The sequence below is a fragment of the Orycteropus afer genome, unplaced genomic scaffold (assembly GCF_000298275.1).
Source record: "Orycteropus afer afer isolate SDZICR_OR568_19922 unplaced genomic scaffold, OryAfe1.0 scaffold00060, whole genome shotgun sequence".
Lineage (NCBI taxonomy): Eukaryota > Metazoa > Chordata > Mammalia > Tubulidentata > Orycteropodidae > Orycteropus > Orycteropus afer.
The window spans coordinates 625,007-645,301 of NW_006921647.1; the positions used below are offsets into that span (position 1 = coordinate 625,007).

At 37.0% G+C, this 20,295-nt stretch overlaps 1 protein-coding gene across 1 annotated transcript in view; it reads left to right on the plus strand.

Annotated features, from left to right (window-relative positions):
• GGH (gamma-glutamyl hydrolase) overlaps positions 1–19,863 on the plus strand; it is a 58,517-nt gene extending 38,654 nt beyond the window's left edge. Inside the window, exons 4-9 of the mRNA XM_007939472.1 lie at positions 1,951–2,035; positions 5,651–5,789; positions 7,257–7,363; positions 7,451–7,541; positions 17,065–17,199; positions 19,742–19,863. Coding sequence (XP_007937663.1) covers positions 1,951–2,035; positions 5,651–5,789; positions 7,257–7,363; positions 7,451–7,541; positions 17,065–17,199; positions 19,742–19,863 — 679 coding nt within the window. The remainder of the gene's footprint in view (positions 1–1,950; positions 2,036–5,650; positions 5,790–7,256; positions 7,364–7,450; positions 7,542–17,064; positions 17,200–19,741) is intronic.
• Positions 19,864–20,295: the final 432 nt, after the last annotated feature.

Genomic DNA, 20,295 nt, shown 5'->3' on the forward strand with positions numbered 1-20,295 from the left:
ATGGTAGAGCCTTAAAAGTGTATTTTTTGAATCACTTCATCTCTTCCCTTCTCTCTCCATCTGTGTTCCTATTTATACAGGAGTCTGCAGTAATGGTTAGTATAGACAAGAACAAATATTTCTGGTAGCCAGTTTATCCAGCTTCTCAGTATGCCTTCTTGGCAACCAGCATGGTTCTTAAATTGACAAGGGAGTCCAGTTTGTATCTCCTCAACCTGTTTCCTGAAGTGCCACCTTTCTCCCTCCCTTCCCACCCCTTCTTCCTTAGCTGAAGCAGTGAAGGCAGTTCCCAAAGTGAAAAAAATTGGGGTACATACAGACTGAGCGTCAGCAGAAAGTTCCAGTACACCTTCAAAAACATCCTTATTGAGCCCTTCTCATTCAGTAACCCCATACTAATTTGTGGAGAATACAGAGGTGAAAGGGCAAAACCTTACTTTAAAGGATTTTGCCAACTGGAAAGGGCAATCAAATTTTCCTTTTTGAAGGGGCTTTGGAGTTAAACATACAAAATTTGGCCAGAGGCAGCTCTTTAATACTGAGTCAGTGAAAAGGGAGAATGCTCATGCTCAAAGTTGTTTTAAGATTTCAGCAACTTTTAATTGTAGAGTTTTCTATATAGTTTTGGAGCAGGTGTTCTACTTCAAAGTTTATATATCCGTGTTTTCTATGAGACTGTGATTTTACTAACAGCAAAGATTACTCATCTTTGTTTCTCTAGACTAGTATGTACTGAGACTGGCTCGTGGAAGACACAAAATATTTTTGTTGAATGAAAAACTATCCCAAAAGTGGTATTTTACATACCTCAAATTAATATATAAATATTTTCTAATTGTAATCCCATAAGAAGCCCTGGTGGTACAGTGATTAAGCATTCAGTTACCAGCTGAAAAGTCTGTGGTTCAAACCCACCAGTAGCTCCATAGGAGAAAGATTTGGCAGTCCACTTCTGTAAAGGTTACAGCCTTAGAAAACCTTATGGGGCGGTCCTACTCTGTCTTAATACGGTTGCTATGAATTGGAATTGACTTGATGGCAGTGAATTGGTTTAATCCAACTTCTGTCTTCTCTTTAGTATATCTTTTATTACTTCATGAACTGTTACATACTTTTAAATTAAAAATTAATTGAAAATGTTGGGATGAAAATACAGTAAATATTTTTCTGTGTCTCATATTTATGTGTAAATAAAATCAAACATTTGTGACTCCACCCTTTTTCCCCCTAGACCTTTTCTAGAATTACAATCATGTTCTTGTCAGATATTTCTAATATTATGCTTATTTCTGAAGAGATCTCAAGATAGTAATGTAGAATTAAATTCTCATAGATATTTAATTGACACAGTGGCTGCAGCAACGGACTCAAGCATAGCACTCGATTGTGAGTGGTGCAGGACCGGGCAGTGTTTCATTCTATTGTACATGTAGTCACCGAGTCAAAATTGACTTCATGGCACCTAACAACATTTAATTCTAGCCTACATATGTTTTTATTGCCAAATTATTCTTTTATAGTTTTTTAAAAGTATTTTTTTGTGAACTGAAATATGCTGGTGATTATGGACCTGCATTGATTTTTAGGCATCATTGGTTACCTTAATGTAAACCTAGTTATACCTGGAATTCTGTCTCTATTTTATGTAGAACTCTGTATATGCCCCATGTACACCCCCACACCACCCATTTATTTACATTCAATTTCTACACAAGTTTATTTCATTAAATAAACTTGTTTATTGAAGAAGTTTTGGAAGAATATGTAATAAAGTGTTGTTAACTAGGGTACTTTCGGAGTGGGTAGCATTGCAAATATTTTTTATTTTCTATTTTGCTTTACTCCTCTTTATTTTCTTTAATGATCTTACTGCTTGTATAATAAGAACAAAGTTGTTTTAAGATTAATTATTTTCTGTGGTGAAAAACATCCTATTTGATGTTGTTTCAGGATCCTTTTCCCTGGAGGAAGTGTTAACCTAAGAACCTCGGATTATGCCAAAGTGGCCAAAATATTTTATAACTTTGCCCTAAAGGTAAATATCAGTTACTCTTTATTATTCCAGATGGGTGTTTTTTCCTGTGATTTTCAATGAAGACATTTCTTATTTTCTGTCTATGGTAATGCTTCTTCCACAGCTGCCCTATAGCCTATTACCACCTTAACCCGTGAGATGCCTGCTCTTCAGCAGCTGATGGTTGCCCTTGCCTGTTTTCTGGGTGCTTCATCTATAATTCAGGGATTCATGGGAAACTCTCAGAATGCTGCTGACCAAGCCCTCTCTGTGCATGCTGAATGTGAACCAGGGTCTCAGTAGCTTAGTGATTTTCGTATCTCTCTTGTGTCCTCTTATTTATTTATTTATTTTTATTGTGCATCAGTTGTTGTTCTCATGTTATTAATTCTCATCCCTTCTTGAAATCTCCCCTTCCTAACTCATTGAATCCTTCATGGCCTTTCCTCCCACTTACCTTGGTATCAATCAGTTACTTGCAGAGCCTCCTGCCTTATAACGTCTCAGATGGGCCCTACTTTTGGTACTATAGGTTAGACTCTTATTATTTCTTCTCTGAACTATTAAACAATTTTTTAAATTAATCTTGCTGGCCCTAGGATCTTTCTACCCTTCTAAAATATTTTCCTAATGAACTACTTTTAGCATGGGAAACACTTGTCTTTTTTAAATAACTTGTAGCTTTTTACAGCCCTTGAGTTAAGATCTTTCATAATGTGTCCCACAGCTCCCCCTTTCAACCCTTTTCTTATGTAATTGGAGTTAGGTTGGTACTTCCAGGATATACCCTGTTTAATTTTAATCTGTCATATCTGTTTCTTCTACTCCATCCCTGATTTATATTTTAGCCACCGTTTGAGGCTAAAATACTACTCTCTATAGAATTTCTCTCCCTACCTACAAAAAGACCGTGAGGGTGGCATCTGACCTCCTTTAAGTTCACAAAGGGGAAGAAGGATCAAGGTCAACAGCCCAAGGCTGATTCCTATGAAGTGTAGGTCAGACATGATGCCAGCCTCCAACCTTCTTGCCAATTCTAACACCACTCATCCATCCCACAGCTCTCTTTATTTCTCTGCTGGGTTCAGTGATACATTGCAATGGCCACACAGAACTCAGAGACTATATTCACAAATACAGGGTTTATTAGGGAACTAACAGGTCAGAAATGAATCAAGATAAAATTCTTTGATCAGGATAGTCTCTTTTCAGCCATGCCATAGGCATACTTATCTCTGGCCCTGGCCTTTCAACCTTGTGCCCCTTTGACCTCTGCCCTGCTTGGGCAAGTGTAACAAAGCTCTTTTAGCTTTGCGATAGGTACCTCATGCTGCCAGCAACCTGCTGCCTAAACATATTCATCTTTCTCACTCTGTGGGCTGAGCAGCCCACTGCTTTGTCTTGTACCTTTGTCTGCTACTGGGGTTTGCTGTTGTGGTTTCTCTGCCACTACTTTTCACCATTTTGCCATCTGAAAAAAGTGTTACAACTCTCTGTCTCCTGGGTTAAGGAGATTCAGTACAGTGATCTTGGATTCAAAGGACGTGTTCTGCTCTTTGCTCTTCTTTCTTGATGTAGTGAGATCCTTCTTTCTGCCTTTGGGATGGTACATTTTAAGCCTAGTGGATGGCAAAACTGACCAATCCCCATGTTAGGCTTCTATTCACATTATTTCATGGTCCCACCCCTACAAGCATGCCATGTACCTTATTTAGATTAACAAGCTGTCTGATCCCCTTGGCGGGCTGCAAGTGCCTCACATTTGTATAATCACACTCAGTCATCTGGTGGGAGTCACAAAGACCATGGCTAAAATGGCCATTTTATATAATTCACTGCAGTGCACAACCTCAGCTGGAATGGCATCCTACCCTCTTACTTCTTAGAGTTTTTTTTTTTTTTTTTAATTGTTCAGACATTTATATAACACTGTAATATGACTAAAGTCCCCGCCCATGAAGAACTTATATTCCGGAAGACAAACTATCTTGAGGTTATCTGTTTGTATCTTACCAAATTTTGTGATTCTAGTTCTCTTTGAGACATCCTTCATTGTGTCTTGTATGGTGATGTGTACTTAGTGCATGCTTGATGAGTGGTTTTTGAAGCACTGAGGTTTTACAATATGAGTAATTTAAAATGCATTTGGGGAATATATGAACATCATAAAGTAGTCACTTCTTTGCTTTTTGCTTATAGAGACTTCATGTAACTTGTTTAATTAGAAAAAAATAGGAAGAAGCCAGCAACCCATAAGACCAAACTTTCTTTTTTAAAAAAGTAGTTAGCTACTGGAAGATTCCAATCACAGGAAAAAGGGTTAGGAACTAACCTTGAACTTCTTATGTAGTTATAGCTACTGGCATCCACAGAACTCTCATTGAAAAAGTGTTAAGAGGTAATTAATCTGTTAGATCCATTCTGTGTCTACACTGTAGCCTTTGCTCTTCTGGGCCATCTAGAGATCCATACAAATAAAAGATGTGGTTCCAGTAGTCAAGGGAATTACAGTTAGTTGAAAAGTTAAATATTGCCCATATAGAAACAGAACAGTTTTCTGATTATTGTACTTAAATGCAGTAAGACCCTACAACTTAAAGTAGAAAACAATAACTTCTAAAAGAAAATTTCCAGACTGTATATAAAGTATTTAAAATCCTCCATTGGTATAGGAAGCATAGGAATTAATAAAATTTTCTATTTTTCTCAATGAGGAACAGAAGAAAAACCATGGTCTTCATTTTAAATGATTGCCTTGGGTTATATTTTACAATCTATGCATGCAAACCTTTACTTTTAAAAAAACCAAAAAAAAAAAAAAAAAAAAAACCCAGATCAGCTGCTGTTAAGTTGATTTACTCATGACAACCTCAAGCGTGTCAGAATAGAGTTGTATTCCATTAGAAATTTTAGGTTCCCAAGCCTTTCTTCTGAGGCATTTCTGGGTGAGTTCAAATTGCCGACATTTCTGTTAGAAGCTGAGTGTATTAACCATTTGTACCACCCAAGAACTCCTGCTTTTAGAAAGTTAATGTGAAAGCTCATTTTTGCAGTTGTCAAAAAAATGTGATTGATCTTCAGTTAACCAGAAAGTTCCATCACTAGAGTACGTTTTTACCTAGTCATGTTGTGACTGAGACTGAAGAAAATCAATACATTTGTACTTTTTTAGCTGACAACTTTTACTTTATGAAAATTTATTTTACTTTTGCTTAGCGATTTTCTTAGTAACTGTTCTTTTCCCATCAGAGCATGGCTCTCCTCTGATTTAAATCTGATTAGCTAAAGGTGCTAAGGCAGTTATTGCCATAAATTCTGAGATAATTGAGGAAAGCCCTCATAGTATATTCAAAAAAAGAAAATCATCCAAAGTGATGAAATTTGTAGATTTATAACTAGGCATCTGTATAGCATTGTCTTTAATATTTATGATCCATAGCTGCCACTTACTTAGTTTGGTAGTTAACTGACAGATGAAGAAAGTTTAAGTGAAAACTCACTTACAGATCATGGATAATCTTTTAGAAATCCTTATATAATTTAGGGGCCTGCCCTTTAATGATAAGCCTAATGTATGATTTTTGTTTTAGAAAAGTATAGAGTAAACTTATTTTTTTTCTCTCTCACTCTGCAAAGAGTTTTGATGATGGAGACTATTTCCCAGTGTGGGGCACATGCCTTGGATTTGAAGAGCTCTCATTCCTGGTGAGCGGAAAGAACTTACTAACTAAGACAGAAACTGAGAATAAGTCACTGCCACTGAACTTCACTGGAGGTAAGAATTCTATTTCCAGTCCTCTGGAAAAGATTTATTAGGAAGGATTACCAAGTAGTAAATAGAAGAATAAAAAATGCTTATAAAATTTATTCATTCTTAAATTATTTACAGATTGAAGATGTGACTTTTATACTGATTTATGAGCTGGCTTAAGGAATTTTGAAATTTGATAGCTCATTGCTTCTAATGATACCTGGACCATGGGTGATTAAGAACTCTGATGTTGAACCTAGTTTTGAGTCCTGGTTTTATCACTTTGGCCTTGTGAAATCAGTTAACCTCCCTTGCTTCAATTTCTTTATTTGGGTTATTTATGAGGATTAAATAGGATAATTTGCTCCAGGCTCTGTGCTAAATACTTTAAATACAACTGAGTAAATGTTAGCTAGCAATAGTCTAGTACCAAAGTTTTTCCCTTGGTTGTATAAATAGATAATGATTTTTATAAGATACTTTATATCTCTGTGTCCTTAGTATGGATTGCTGCCAACTGTTCTTGTTCACATAAGGATTTTGGAATGAAAGTCATGGTAGTCATACATGGAACCTATGGAATGCTTTATAGTTTTCAAAGCTTTTTCTCATCCTCAATTATTGCAAAAACCCTATGGAAAGTATCTGAATCGGGTCATACTATTTTGGTTGTGGAGCCCTGGTGGCACTGTGGTTAAATCATGGGCTGCTAACCTAAAGGTTGGTGGTTCATACCTACCAGTCACTCTGTGGAAGAAAGACCAGGCATCTGCTTCAAAGATTTACAGCCTTGGGAACCCTTTGGGGAAGTTCTGTTCTGTCCTATAGAGTCACTATGAGTTGGAATAGACTCAAAAGCAGTGGGTATATTTTGGTTGTGCATGGTAACCCAATTTATACAGAAAGGAATATTTTAAGGGCAGTGAGGGTCTCATGGAAGACAGCAAGAATAAGGGGCCTAGTTAAGGGACAGCTGGAATAAGGGCTTTGTCCACTATCAGGATTTTATTTTTAACCCTTTGCTGGTATTTGAGTCTATGTGTCTGACTCCAGAGCCTTGAGTGTTGGCCACTAAGGTATATTACTTTTGCAACCTGTTGCAAAAGTTTCTTGGTTAATGTCTTTTTCTACATTGTTGGTGTTTTTAACATACTAAGTCCTTTTGAAAATATGTTAAAAGTTGTGGATAGTTTCCTGGGAAAATAAGTAATATACACACATGGAAAATTTTATCTTACAGTTATGCTTACAGTTATGTCTAGTCTGCTAATTAGTTCTCATATGAGGAGAATTTCACTTATTCACGGTAGTATTCTGAAAGAAAAGTATTTAAGTTTGGAGCATATTTGAACATTGTGTTTGATTGGAATTCTTCTGTGGAAATGTTATGTTTTGCTTATCATTTAGTCATTTTGATTATGTCTTAATAATGGACTTTCTTTGGCTGCAGATAACTGGATTTTATATTTTCTTGTGTTTAAATTATTTCAGCTACATTGCAGGGTAGAATGTTCCAGAATTTTCCTGCTGACTTGTTGTTGTCATTATCTACTGAACCTCTGACTGCAAATTTCCATAAGTGGAGCCTCTCTATAAAGGTATGACATATTATGCAATAAAGTTTAACTTTATTTTTTTTGGTTTAACTACAGAAGTAATCATTTTGTTTTATTTTTATACTATAGAATTTTACAGCAAATGAAAGGTTGAAGACATTTTTCAATGTGATAACTACAAATACAGTTGACAAGATTGAATTTGTTTCTTCAATGGAAGGTAGGTATCACTGTAGCATGTATACCTGGTTTTACTCATTAATTTCCTGTTTATTATTGTTTATGTTATATCTGTGTTTTCTTCAGAATAAAATTGTGTTACTTTGAGACCTGGAAGCCAATGATTAAATTAGGGCATAACGGGACAGAAAGCATATTTTATGCATGTTTCAAATCAATTGCAGTTTACTCTGAGCTATTTTCTAGAGTAGGGTGATGAGGAGGAAAAGGAAAGAGTAAGGAGAGATGAAGAGATAAATGGGGCAAGTGACTTCTGTTTCTCGTAACATGGCAGATTAAGTACTGTGACAGATTCTTCTCTAGAAAGTAACAAAAAATGTAATTGACAGGTAGAACAACATCTTCCTAATACATAGATGAACTGTCAATAAAATAAGAATATCCAGGCCAGAAACATGAAGAGTTAGGTGGAGTATTTTTAAGCCAGCATTATTATTGAGTCAGGAGAACTTGAGTCAGAGCTCAGGAACCCCTACAAGGAGGACCTGAAAGGCTTTAACCTCAGTGTAAGGGTGAACTAAAAAATAAATCTGAAGCTTGTCTGCAGCACTACAAAGAGAATTGCCTGTCTTGATCCTTGGTACTAAGGCAGTGGATGTGGTAAATAAGTGTGATAGTAAAGGTCGTGTGTCAACTTGGCTGGGCCTGGTTGAGTAACTGGGCAGCTGGATGTAGTATTCCCCATGATGAGACTGATAATCATCTACATTGTGGAATCTACCATGAGCAGCTGAGTAGCTGCCTTAGGGATGTGGTCTGCTTCCTGTATATAAGAAGAAGCCTTGGGAACGGTCTGTAGCTTTTTGGCACACTTGAACCCTTCATGTAGCCAAGTCTTCATTCAGTAACCTGCCATGCTTTGCTGATCTTGGGACTTTCAGTGGACTTGAATTAATGGCCTGCCATGTGGTTTGGTAACATCAGGACTATGCCTTTTTACTGTCAACCTTGGGTTTGGCAGCCTCAGCAGCCAGAAGCTGCCTGAGTGAAGAAAGCCTCCAGTTTCTTTCTGTGGGCTGTGAGTCAGAGGCAGAGCTGAAGCTCAAGGTCAAGGGGCCTTCACTCAGCCCCTCGAGCTTGGCACTTTGAACTCAGACTTCTAGCCTTCAAAACTGTGAGGGAATAAATTCTTGTTTGTTAAAGCCATCCTATTTGTGGTATATATTCCTGTCAGAGTGGCACTAGGTAACCAAAACAATAAGCCATGAGCATTCATAATCAGAGGCTCTCTGATTATGTGGTCTGCATTATACTAACTGCGCGGATCAATAATCTTAATTCAAGAATTCTATTGAAAGTTATCTCGGGTTGGTAGTGTCTTCAGGTGTGTGGCAGGAGGAACCTATGTTTGTCCCAGGCCTCAAGGAATTTTCACAAAAAGGTTTAAGGGAAATGAGCAATTCATAGTCCAAAGTTAGTAATGTACATGAATGAGAACTTGTAGAAACAGCAGAAGTAGATAGAAGTAGACTTAATGTCTTAGAATTATTAGACATAAAATAGAATTCTCTTTTACATTTATAAAGTAATAAAGGACACTTGAAAATATAAGCACCAATCAGATTTGAAAAGAATCATATTCAACTATTAGACATGAAAATATATTTGTATAATTGAAATGAGAATCTCAGTAGACAGGTTAATCTTCATTTTAGATATAATTAGAAGATAGAATTAATGAATTAGAAGACCTGAAAAAAATCGTTGAGAATACAACACAGATAGAAATGTACACTATATTGAAGGAAAGGTTGAAATCTGGAGGAGAGAGTGAAAAGTTCTGACATACCTAACTAGAGTTCTGGAAGGAAAGGAGGATGTCCTAATTTCTTACTGCTGCTTAAGTTTAGTACCACAAATGAATGGCTTTAAAGAATAGATGTTTTTTTTTTTTATTTTTCTCTTCACAGTTTAGGAGGTTAGAAATCTGAATTCAGGGCACTGAAATTAGGGCTATAGGGAAAGGCTTGCTCCCTGTTGGTTCTTGGAGAAAATTCTTGTGTCTCAGCTTCTCTAAGTTTCTTTGGTACCTTGACATTCTCTACATGGCATCTATCTTTCCTTTTGTTTGTGTTCACTTGTCTCTGTGCCTAATCCGCTGTTTTTTTTTTTAACTTTTGTTATTGTGAAAATGCATACAATAAAACATATGCCAATACGATAATTTCTACATGTAAAACAATTTCTGCAGTGACGTTGATTACTTTCTTCAAATTGTGAAACCATTCTCGCTTTTTCCAAATTATTCTACCATCATAACATAAAAACTCAATATTCCCTAAGCAGAACTTTACTCTTTCCCCCTCCCTTCCACCCTGTTGTTGTTGTTGTTGTTGTTATGTGCCGTGGAGTTGGACCCAACTCATAGCCACCCCTCATTGGGTTTCTGAGGAACTAGATTACCCCATCTTCCTTCTGAGGAGTAGCTGGTAGATTTGAACCGCCAGCCTTCTGGTTAGCAGTGAAGTGCTTTAGGCACTATGCTACCAGAGCTCCCTCCCTTCGAGCCTAGCAACCACTAATAATAAGCTCTTGGTTGCTAACTGTGAAACATTAACAGTTCAAACATACTGAACTGTTCCAAGGGAGAAAGACTTAGCAATCTGCTTGCATAAAGGTTATAACCTAAAAATCCTATAGTGTAGTTCTATTCTGTCACATGGTGTCACTGTGAGCCAGAATCAACTCAGTGTCAACAACAACATATATTTGCTTGTTTCATATAAGTGAGATCATACAGTATTTGCCCTTTTGCAACTTACTTTTCCCAGCATGTTTTGAAAGTTTATCCATGTTGTGGCATGCATCAGGACTTTATTTCTCTTTATAGCTGAATAATATTCAATTGTATGTTTATACCACGTTTTGTTTATCCCTTCATCTGCTGATGGACATTTAGGTGGTTTCCACATTTTGGCTGTTATGAAAAGAGCTGCAGTGGACATTTGTGTAGGGGTTTCTGTTTGCATTCCTGCTTTCACTTCTGAGTCTGTGTAGGACTGAGATTACTATGTTCAACTTTTTGAGGAAGCCCACACTATTTCCCACAGTGGCTATACCCTTTTACATTCCCGTTAGCAATGGATGGGGGTTCCATTTTCTTTACAATCTTGCCAACACTTAATGTTTTCCTTTTTTTTTTTCCACCTTTGCCTTTCTGTTGGAAGTGAGATTGTATCTCATTGTGGCTTTGATTTTCATCTTTCTAATGGCTAATGTTTCATGTACTTTTTGGCCATTGGAATATCCTTTTTGGTGAAATACTGTTCAAATCGTTTGCTTATTTTTCAGTTGTCATTTTTGTCTTTTTGCTAAGTTGTAGAATTATCTAATCTCTTTTTACTATCTCAAAAATGATTAGCTTAAGATACAACTCCACTGATAGGCCTTTATTAACATAATGAAGGCTCTATTCCCAAATAGGGTTATATCCACAAGTATGGGGATTAGAATTCGAACACATACTGTCAGGGGGGACATAATTTAATCCATAACAGGACAGTGGGACAGAGACAATATTTGGTGAGAGCAAATGAATTTTCTAGAATTAATGAAAAGCACCAGTGAGTAGACTCAGGAAGCCTGGTGAATCACAAGCAGTGTAAATAAAAAGAAATTTATATCTAGTCAGAGAAACTGCTGATCCCCTAAGAAAAAGGGACACTCTTAGAATCAGTGATAGAGATGTATTGCCTACAAAAGAACAACAAAAAGTCTGAAGGCTCACTTCACAATAATCAGAAAAATAGAATTATGTCTTCAGTGTGTGAATAGAAGATAATTGTTCATCTACAGTTGTATACTAGGGAAATTTATCAGTGAAATAAAATTAGAGTTTGGCCACTGGCGGCATTCCTTCCCCAAAGAAAATTTAAAGTGATACCTTTCAGATAAGCATTGTGGTCCTAGAGGTAAGGCCTGAGATACAAGATAAATACAATGCAAACAAAGTAGTAAGTATGTGGAAAAAGCTTATTGGACATTGATTACAGAAATAATAATAGCATTCTGTGAGGTTAAATTGGAATTAAAGTGTATGATAATAGCATGTGAATGGTGTTAAATTGTTATTTGGGAGGAGGGCAAAGACAATAACTATAGACTTGAATAAGCTGATTCATATTAAAGTTTCTGTGATAACCACTCCAAGAATAAAACCCAAAACTTAACTGCCACCAAGTCAATTGTGAATCATAGCAATGCTATAGGGCAGGGTAGAATGCCCCATAGGGTTTCCAAGGCTATAAATCTTTATGAATGCAGACTGATGCAAAAATGAAAAAAAATCACCTTTTTTCTGAGGAGTAGCTAGTGGTTTCGAACCACTGACTTTTTGGTTAGCAGTTGAATGCTTTAACCACTATGCCACCAGAGCTCTGTACTCCAGGAACAGAGACAATATATAAAACTAGTAGAGGACAGAAGTGGTGAAAAAGAAAAATCCAAAAGAAGGCACAGCTTAATTTATTGTTCTTATAATAACTTTGAAAGATACTGTTCGACTCATTAATATTCAGCTTTTCTTTTGGGCTTCCGAGGTGGTATCGCTATGGAAGTAGATTGCCCAGTCTTCCTTCCAATAAGTGGCTGGTGGGTTTGAACTGCCTGCCTTCTGGATAGCAGTCAAATGCCTTAGGTAGTATGCCACCGGAACGCGTATGAGTATGTATGGCGATGTAAATTGCCACCACTTATCTGTCACTTTGTTGTTCTGTGGTGGCTTGCATGTTGCTCTGATACTGGAAGCTATGTCACTGGTATTTCAAATACCAGCAGGGTCATCCACGATGGACATGTTGCAGCAGAGCTTCTAGACTAAGAAAGACTAGGAAGGAGGACCTGGTGATCTACTTCTGAAGAAATTGGCCAGTGAAAATTTTATGAGTAGCAGTAGAACATTGTCTGATACAGTGCCAGAAGATGAGCCCCTCAGGTTGGAAGACTCTCAGAAGATGACTTGGGAAGAGCTGCCTTCTCAAAATAGAGCTGACCTTAATGACATGGAAGGAGTAAAGATTTCAGGATCTTCATTTGCTGATGTGAAATGACTCAAAATGAGAAGAAAAAGCTTCAAACATTTGTTAATAAACAGAATGTGGAATATACAAAGTGTGAATCTAGGAAGTTTGGAAGTTGTCAGAAATGAATGGAACACATAAAGATTGATATCTTAGGCATTGGTGAGCTGAAAAAGACTGGTATTGGCTATTTTGAATTGGACAAACATATTAGAAGACAGCTACGTGGCCAGCCAACTGGAAGAGATCCATATTTGTGTCCATTCTAAAGATGATCTGACAGAATGCAGAAAATATTGAACAGTAGAATTAATCATACATGCAAGTAAAATTTTGCCGAAGATAATTCAAAAACATTTGTAGTAGCACATCAACAGGGAACTGCCAGAAACTTAATCCAGATTCAGAAGAGGATGTGGAACGAGAGATATCATTGCTGATGTCAGATGGATCTTGGGTGAAAGTAGAGAATATCAGAAAGATGTTTACCTGTGTTTTATAGACTATGCAAAGGCATCCAACTATGCCAATCATAACAAATTATGGATTACATTGCAAATAATGGGAATTCCAAAGAACATAATTGTTGCTTCTGAGGCAGTTATTCATACAGAATGAAGGGATACTGCATGGTTTGAAATCAAGGAAGGTGTATGTCCAGGTTGTTGTATTCTTTCAGCATACTTATTCAGGCTGTATGCTGAGGAAATAATACAAAATCAAGAACCTGGACCATGTGAAGAATGCAGCATCAGAATAGGGGAAGACTGATTAACAACCTGCAGTGTGCAGATGACAAAACCTTGCTTGCTGAAAGCGAAGAGGACTTGATGAGGATCAAAGACTACAGCCTTCAGTATGGATTACACCTCAGTATAAAGAACACAGAAATCCTTACAACTGGACCAGTAAGCAACATCATGATAAACAGAAAAAGATTGATGTTATCAAGGATTTTACTTTACTTGGATCCACAATCACTGCCCATAGAAACAGCAGCCAAGAAATCAAACATTGTACTGCATTGAGTACATATGCAAAAGACCTCTTTAAAATGTGAAGAAGCAAAGATATCACTTTGAGAACTAAGGTGCACCTGACCCAAGCTATCATCTTTTTAGTCACCTCATGTGCATGTCAAAGGTGGACATGAATAAGAAGACCAAAGAAGAATTGATGCCTTTTAAAAATGGTGAAAAATATTGACTATACCATAGACTGCCAGAAGAATGAACAAATCTGTCTTCGAAGGAGTGTAGCCCAGATGCTCCTTAGAAGGAAGGATGGTGAGACTTTGTCTCACGTACTTTGGACACGTTTTGATGAGGGACAAGTTGTTATAGAAGGACTTGGTGAAGTAGAGGGTCAGTGAAAAAGAGGAAGCCCCTCAACAAGATGGATTGACACAGTGGCTATAACAGTAGGCTCAAACATGGTAAAGATTGTGAGAATAACATAGGATGGGCCAGTGTTTTGTTCTGTTGGGCATGAGGTCTCTTAAGAGAACCAACTTGATAGCATCTAACAACAACAACATGTATTGCTCTATTAGGCATATGCCACAAATATGGATATAAAGTATTTCTGTACAGTTTTGTAAATATATTCTAATGTCTATTCTAATTTCTTTTTTTGACTCACAAGGTATTTAAGAGTGTTTAATTATTAATCTTAATTATTAATCTTTCTAGTTACCTTTCGGGAGCTCTGGTAGCATAGTGGCTAAGGCACTTGACTTAAACGCACCAGCCACTCCTCGGAAGGAAGATGGGGCAATCTACTTCTGTAGTGATACTGCCTTGGAAACCCAAGGAAGGGTCACTATGAGTCAGGTCTGACTCAATGGCACATAACAACAACAACAACAACAGTTACCTTTCATTATTTGTTTCCTCTTTAATTACACTGTGGTCCTAGAATATGCTCTAAATAATACTATATTTTATTGAAATCTTTATTGCCTAGTAATTGATAAATTTTAAAACTATTTTGAGTGTACTTTAAAAAAAAGTGTATTTGAATGGAAAACCAGTTTATTCTTTATGCTTTCACACAATCACAGTAAAAATTAAATAAATAGCTGTTGACCCTGTGGCGACCCCTCCTTGGGTTTCTGTGATGGAAGTGATTGCCCAGTCTTCATTCCAAGGAGTGGCTGGTGGGTTTGAACCACCAGCCTTCTGGTTAGCAGTCAAATCCCTTAGGCACTAGGCCACTAGAGCTCCAAGCTCCCTTCTAGTAATTTTGCCTTTGAATCTTTTGTATCTGATGTTAATAAAATGATATAAACTTGCTTTTCGTTAGTTTTTAGCATAGTATGTATCTTATTTATTTGGAAAGGTTCTATTCCAGCTTTTCTGGATCTTTATATTTTAGATGAGTCTCTTATAAAAGTCATTGAGTTGGATTATCTTTTTGAACCTATGCTCATAATTTTGTTCTTGACTCAATCACTTAGTCCTGTGACAATTGTTGTAATACTGATACTTGGATTTGTTTGTATCGTATTATTTTGTACAAAATGCCAAGGACATCCAGGATAGTTGAGAAGAGCAGCAGTGTGGGTGAGCTTGCTTTGCCAGAAATCAAGATTTATAATCTGTATCAATTGTGACTGTTTTGGGCACAGGAATAGATAGGTCAGTGGAACAGAATGGAGAGCCCAGAAACTAATCTAAGGATTTTTGATAGGTGACTGAGTGGCATTGTATTGCAAATCAGTAGGGAGAGGATGGAAGATACATTAAATATATGTATTGGAACGTTTTGTGATCCCTGAGAAGTAAAAATCTCTGCCCCCATTGTCATAAAGAGAATAAATTTCAGGTGGTTGAAAGACTTAATTGGAAAGGTAAAAACATAACAAGGTTTTAGAGGAAATAAAGGAGAACATCTTTATGATCTTATGTAAGGGAATGAGTTTTTAAGACCAAAAAAAAAAAAAATACCATAAAGGAAAAAATATTGATGAATTTGATCAATTAAATTTAAGAGCTTGTGTTCATCAAAAAATAGTATAGAAGGGAAAAAAGATTTGTAATACATGTAATAACAAAAGTTATGTGTTTAGCATATTTATTTATGAAGTACAACCATGAATTAAGAAAAAGCCTATTAAAAATGGACAAGAGAAATTTGAATGGCCTATAAACATATGGTAGGGCACTCCAGTGGCACAGTGGTAAAGCACTTGCCTGCTACCTGAAAGGTTGGCAATCCATATCTGCAAGAGAAAGTGTGGCAGTCTGCTTCTGTAAAGATTACAGCCTTGGAAACCCTATGGGGCAGTTCTGCGCTACTCTGTATGGTTGCTATGAGTCAGAATCTACTTGACTGCAACAGGTTTTGTTTTTCTATATAAACATATAGTAAGTTACTGATCAAAGGAATGCAAATGGGAGTCAAAATGAAAATCACCTTATACCCACCAGACTGGCAAAATTAAAAATTTGACAAGTGCTATTTTGGATGTGGTGAACAGACACATTTAGACACAATGGGTTTATTTATTTATTTGAAGCAAATTCCAAGGATTATATCATTTTATGTATAAAGATATTTAAGGATTCTAAAACTAATTAAATTATCATTGAAGAACTTCCCCCTTTTTGCTGATACTTTACCAAGCATGATACTCTTCTTCAGGGGCTGGTCCCTTCTCACAACATGACCAAAGTAGGTGAGACCAAGTGTGGCTATTCTTGCTTCTGAAGAGCATTCTGGTTGCACTTCTTCCAGAAGAGATTTGTTTGTTCTTCTGGCAGTCCATGGTATATGTTATCAAGAATCTTTCATACCAAATTCTAAATGCTTAAAACTGTTTTTAAAATGGCCTCCATGAAATCATGAAACTTTCGAGAGACTTAGAAGAGAGACACCTAAGCTAGGCTAAGAAAGCAGACTTATACAGAATGACCCATTCTCATACTAACAAGTCATAACAGGGAGTGAAAATGTGGTATGAATGGGAGGAAAGAGAGGCCAATGATAGGAGAAACTTGTGTCACTAATACAGTGTGTACTTCACTGTTGAACTGCGATATATTCCCAGGCTAAAATATTTTGCTATGATCATCTAGAAAAGTGATTTGTGGTACAAGCTATTGTTGGTTGCTGTTGAGTTGGCTCCAACTCATAGTGACCCTGTGTATAATAGAATGAAACATTGCCCAGTCTTGCACCAAATTCACGATTGATCATTGGTTGGTTGAGTCACTTGTTGACAGCCACTGTGTCAATCCATCTCATGGACAATTTTCATTTTCATTGACCTTTTAGTGTAGAAGGTTGAAAAGCCATGAAATATTTGGTTAGGAATTTTTATATTGACTATGAACTAAAATTATTTAGTTTGTGTTTAAGAAAAATACAATTTTACTTGGACATAATAATGTTTTGCATAGACATCAAGCATAGTTTAACTGTAAGAAACATCTTAGACCATTCTTACTATTTGCTACTTAATAGATTGTGTTCTTCATGCAGGATATAAGTATCCAATATATGGTGTCCAGTGGCATCCAGAGAAATCACCTTATGAGTGGGAAAATGACTACATTTCCCATTCATCTAACGCTGTGAAGACTGCGTTTTATTTAGCAGACTTCTTTGTCTCTGAAGGTAATATATGGGTATATAATTTTATTGCTCTAATGTTGTTTTGAATGAAATTATCCTCATCTAAATGCTGTGTACTCTTTAGCTCTGTAATTCTTCTGTAAGCTCTACATTTTAACTAAATTAATTTTTAAAAGAGCAAATATTAAATAATATTAAAGCTCTGCAGTTGGGATCTTGGATATTCAGGTAACATCAGGACAATTTTTTCAGCTAACAGTATTGTACACTCCAAAGTGGGCAGAGTTCTTCTAGCAGCAGGCATGAAGAACATGGTGTTGTGCTTTTATTTCTTCCTTGAATATTTTTATTTAGATTTCTTCCCAGTTTCTCTTCTTATTACGAGCAATGTTTTGATTATAAAGTTCTCCTGGAATTAGATACTGTTTTTTTTTTCAAAACCCTATAGAAATTGACTATAAACCCATCTGTCTTGTGAGCTAAGGCTGCCTGCCGGTAGCCATTGGCCGGCCCATTGGCAAAAGTTAATAAATTTGGCTGTTCTATGGTGATTTTACTGGTTACCTAGTGCTGGCTCTGACAAGAGTATACAGCAAATGGGATGGTTTGAACAAACAGACCTTTATTCTCTTATAGTTTTGGAGGCTTTAAGTCCGAGTTCAAAATGCCAGGCTCTAGGGGCTGAATGAAAGCCCCTCAACCTTGGGCTTCAGCTCTGCCTCTTGCTTCTGGCCCACTGAAGCTAGAGGCATCTCTTCACTCAGACAGCTGCTGGCTGCTGAGGCTAACAAGCCCAAGGTTGACAAATAAAATGGCACAATCCTGATGTTACCAAACAACACGGCAGGTCATTGATTCAAATCCATTGAAAGTCCCAAGAGCGGCAGAGCATGGAAGGCTGCTGAACAAGGACACGGCTACATGCAAGGTTTAAGCGCACCATAAGCTGGAGACCATTCCCAAAGCTGCTTCTTATACACAGGAAGCAGACCACATCATTAAAGCAGCTGCTCAGCTGCTTGTGGTAGATCCCATCATGGAGCTGATTGCCAGTCTCATCATGGGCAATAACTACCATCAGCTGCCCAGCCACTCAACCAGGCCCAGCCAAGTTGACATATAACTTTACCGCAATGATGAAAACAAAGATGTTTTCATGCTATATTATATTTGTGGGTAAAATGAAGAATCTGTTGTAGATGCTTATTTTTTAGTTGAATGATATGGGTATAAGACAGAGGTCCAGATATAATTTGCAAGGGACAGGGTGTCACTCTGATCAGAAACAGACATCAGTGAGCCTTGTTTCAGTCCCATATCCAACTTGTGCTAAGACTTTTTGCCATCCATCCCCTACCTGTTGTCTGAAGTCAGAAACTTCCTACTGAGCTCACTCTTGTTAGGAATTGTGCTCAGTTGAATGGGTGGTGTTAGGATGGAATAAACAAAACTCAAAAAGAATTCCCATGTGCAGTATTAGTCCAAGGAAACATGTTCATGTCATATAAGTTTTTGAGTGAAAAAAAAATCTTTCTGTTTGAGAACAGCAGTAGCTCAAGCAAAATCTGTTGCAGCATACAAAGCAGTTTCTGCTTTGTCTATATGTGGCTCAAACCTACCAACTTCTCTGTGTGAGAAAGATGTGGCATTCTGCTTCCATAAAGATTATAGCCTTAGAAACACTATGGGGCACTTCTGCTCTGCCCTACCAGGTCACTATGAGTCAGAATCAATTTGATGGCAACAGGTTAGGAGTCCCTGGGTGGTGCAAACAATTCAGCTTCTAACCAGAAGGTTGAGGATTCAGTCTCCCCAGAGGCTTCTCGGGAGACAGGCCTGGCGACCTGATTCCCAAAGGTCACACCCTTGAGAACCCTATGGAGCAGTTCTATTTTGCAACACATGGGGTTGCTATGAGTCACAATCGACTAATAGCAGCAGGCTTCATTCCTAAAATGTCATTCGTTTCATAAAAGCTAATCTTACTTTGATTTCAGGAGAAAGTCCAGCTCCCACCCCACATGTCCACACTTCAACCATACCAGACTTCTCCTTGTGCCCATTGTACTGCCTCCTTGTTTTTTATAACTCTGCTTTATCTATAGAAAATATTCATTACCTTAATTCTTCACTTGCGTCACTTTATCCATCCTCTTTACTCCTATAGTATCTCAAACAAATATTATGATATATGATGTATGTATGATGTATGATGTATGATTCTGTGTTTGTGTTGGTTGTTTAATTAAACTTCTTGAGTGGTAGGATATTGTCTTGTTTTTGTTTCCATCCTGGGCCCTGCGTCAATTATTGCACCCAGTTGGCCCTTAGTATGTATGTGAATGCACTGAGGAGTAAATGCCACATTTGACCTAGTGCTGGGGAAGTATAGCTGCTTCATCAGTAGGTAACTGTGCTTTAAATCAGACACTGCTTTAGAGGGGGGAACTTTTGTAATGCATTTCTCCTCTTGGTAGTATTTTTCCACTTAATGAGAATTGAAGCACGAAATATTATAAAGTAGCCTTTTGAAAATTTCATCAGCCTATCAGTTTTTAAAATTAGCTCTTTATTTTTCTTGCAGCTCGGAAAAACAGTCATCACTTTGAATCTGAAGATGAAGAGAGGGAGGCCCTGATTTATCAGTTTCATCCAGTTTTTACTGGAAGTTTATCTTCATTCCAGCAATGTTATATCTTTGATTGAAAGCTTTTAATGTGTTGATAGAGCAACTTTGAATAATTTCATGATTGAATAGTTCTAATAACTTGCTATTCATGGCAACAATAGAGATCATCAGAGAGATTCCTTGTGATGCAACTTACTCTAATCCTTCTTTCAGTATATGACTTTATATCACAGCTAATGATCAAACAATGAGAAAGATAAGTAATAGTGTATTTTATGGAAAAGCCATATTGTATCTGATGATTGGAAAAAAATAAATTTATTGCAAATTTTTTTTTCTAATTGATTGTAGAAATAAACATTACCCCTTGACCCACGCACCTTATCTCAGCTAAAAATTCTTTTTTTTTTTTTTTCAGCTGAAAAGTCTTTAAATCCTACTTCTTATTTAAAGTGTTGTCTCTCTTCTTTCAGGCTCAGAAGTATTTATTGTACATGTATGTGTATATA